This window comes from Cimex lectularius, unplaced genomic scaffold (genome assembly GCF_000648675.2).
Source record: "Cimex lectularius strain Harlan isolate CLEC.00 unplaced genomic scaffold, Clec_2.1 scaffold375, whole genome shotgun sequence".
Taxonomy (NCBI): Eukaryota; Metazoa; Arthropoda; class Insecta; order Hemiptera; family Cimicidae; genus Cimex; species Cimex lectularius.
In genome coordinates this window covers 281,612-283,850 of record NW_019392994.1, presented here as the reverse complement: position 1 = coordinate 283,850, position 2,239 = coordinate 281,612, and the positions used below count along the sequence as shown (strand labels likewise).

At 31.8% G+C, this 2,239-nt stretch overlaps 1 protein-coding gene across 1 annotated transcript in view; it reads right to left on the bottom strand.

Moving 5' to 3' along the window:
- Nucleotides 1–675: 675 nt before the first annotated feature.
- LOC106663497 (choline transporter-like protein 1) overlaps nucleotides 676–2,239 on the bottom strand; it is a 34,459-nt gene continuing 32,895 nt past the window's right edge. Inside the window, exons 10-15 of the mRNA XM_014388370.1 lie at nucleotides 1,992–2,114; nucleotides 1,826–1,932; nucleotides 1,514–1,770; nucleotides 1,286–1,452; nucleotides 1,031–1,216; nucleotides 676–958 (exon numbers count right to left, since the gene is read on the bottom strand). Of these exons, the coding sequence (XP_014243856.1) occupies nucleotides 860–958; nucleotides 1,031–1,216; nucleotides 1,286–1,452; nucleotides 1,514–1,770; nucleotides 1,826–1,932; nucleotides 1,992–2,114 (939 nt within the window). The 3' untranslated portion in view covers nucleotides 676–859. The remainder of the gene's footprint in view (nucleotides 959–1,030; nucleotides 1,217–1,285; nucleotides 1,453–1,513; nucleotides 1,771–1,825; nucleotides 1,933–1,991; nucleotides 2,115–2,239) is intronic.

The window sequence follows — 2,239 nt, the reverse complement described above, 5'->3', positions numbered from 1 at the left end:
ATCTCTTCTACGGTCACATTGTATGTCCCAAAACCTGCAACTGGCAGGTATAGCATCACAGTTTGTTAATAGATGTGTTTGTGTTTCCTCTAATTCTTTGCAGAATTTGTTGGATAATGACAATCTGATTCAGATGTCTATGTAGGTTGCAGTGCCTAGTTAAGAATCCTGTTTTTCCTGCATCCTTTAATGCAGTCTGTTACCTCTTTCTTTCGAAAGTTAGTTTGTAGGTTATTGAATGGTTTGTATCTAATGTGTGAGTTCCCTTATTCCCTCATTTCCTTTTTATCCTTCTGTCTAAAGGATCATGTTTTAATAACATATTAGATCAAATTTGGTTTGATCAATAATTATAAAAATTTAGAGGTATAAAAAACACACTAAGTGGACGTATATATTAACGCATTTTACAATATAAATATATTAAATTTGTTCAGTATTACATTTTATATTTGAAAATGTTAATAATTTTAAAGGCAGTATTCTTGTCAACTTTGGAAAAAGATTATAAGTTTACAAAAAAAAAAAGATGACTAGTATATCTTAGATGTAAAAAATGTAATGCACTCTGATCGTTTTTATTCAATTTTTAAATTAAACTTAATGCATCCAAACTATCTTGAAAATGAAACATTTTACTTTATGAAGAATTCTGACCTTTGTTTAATACGTTGATTTTTTTTCAAATTTACTTAGAACAATTTCATCCAATGGAATAAACAAAAAAAAACAATCAGTCATAATACAAGCTAAATAAATCTGAATGAAAGAATCAGCTACATAGTAAAAAAGTATATTTAAAAAACTTTAAAAATAAATCTTACACAAACGCTTTTATACAACAGAATTTTTTTAAATGTTATTTTGAAGGAGACTCTTCCAATTCAGTTGCAGCCACTTTGGCAGGCGAGGCGAGATCTCCAACTTTGAGAACTTTCTTCGAATTTTGTACAAACTCCTTTAAATAAAAACCAAGAGATTAATTCGTAAATTTAAAGATTTTAAAGATAAAAATAATGTCGAATCATACCATGAGGCCTTTGCTCATAAAATAAGGCTTACTGATGCCATCATTGATCTCACAGTCTTCGCAGAAGCAAATGAAGATTGTATCAATCACCATTTCATAAACGGCGATGAAAGCATGGGCAATCAAATATGCAAACAGCCCTGCTAGAGTCAACGGAACCCATAAGTGATAGACACCATCTTTGCTCTTTAACAAAAATGTCAGTTGTCATTTTTTTTCTCAAAAAAAGCATAATATTAAAATAAGTTGAAATACATCAAGTAGCACTGTTCCCATTAGTACTGTTGCAATGACAACGATAGCTTTAGCCAACAGAAGAACAAAATCACCGATCGTGTTAATGGCCGCCACACGCAGAACATTACTCACTAACACTTGCACAGATTGGTGGCTCGCACGGCAAAAAGAATGCCCATAAATAGCTGAAAAATTATTCATTGTATTTTATTTTCGTTTTATGTATAATATACGCGTTAATATTACCTATTTCGATGTATGCGTTTCTAGTGACATAGACGAGGATCTTTTCAAAACAGTAAAGACAAAAATGGCAACATTTTGAACAGAATTTTGTAATGTCGTTCTTCGGCTCGGCCAATGTCGATTCAATGTATTTAAACAACGATCTGAGAAGTTGGCAAAGTGCGATAAAGAACGAGCCAAGGAGGACTGAACCTAAATGGTATCTCAGGAGGTTCTTTGCACTTGTGCTTATTGGAGACCTCATTTCTTCTTTATTTCTGTAAAACAGTTTTAGTTTTAGTGTTAAAAAGTTGATATTTTAAACTTCTCTACCTGGTGAAAAACCAGGTTGCGACGGCACCAGCGATGATCATGTGCTGGCAGCCTATGCAGATCTGAGTCATCCAGAACATCGCAAGCAAATTGTACCACCTAGAAAACTGAACATTTTCAAATTTAAAACAGTGCAAATAAAATGGGAGACATTTTAAAAACAAACCTTCATTGCAAAATCTTTTTTGTAATAGTAATTCGGTGATGCATTTTTCAAATATCCAGCACTTTCTATCCAAATTGAAAAGTACAACCATAATGCTACCACTCCTGCTAAGGCAAGAAATGTCTGAAAAAATTAAAACGTCATTTATGTCATCTTCATCTTGTCAATATTAAATCAAACAAAATCCAAAATTGTAAGAAAACTATAAAAACAATCGATAAAACAGCAAACATATATATATATATATA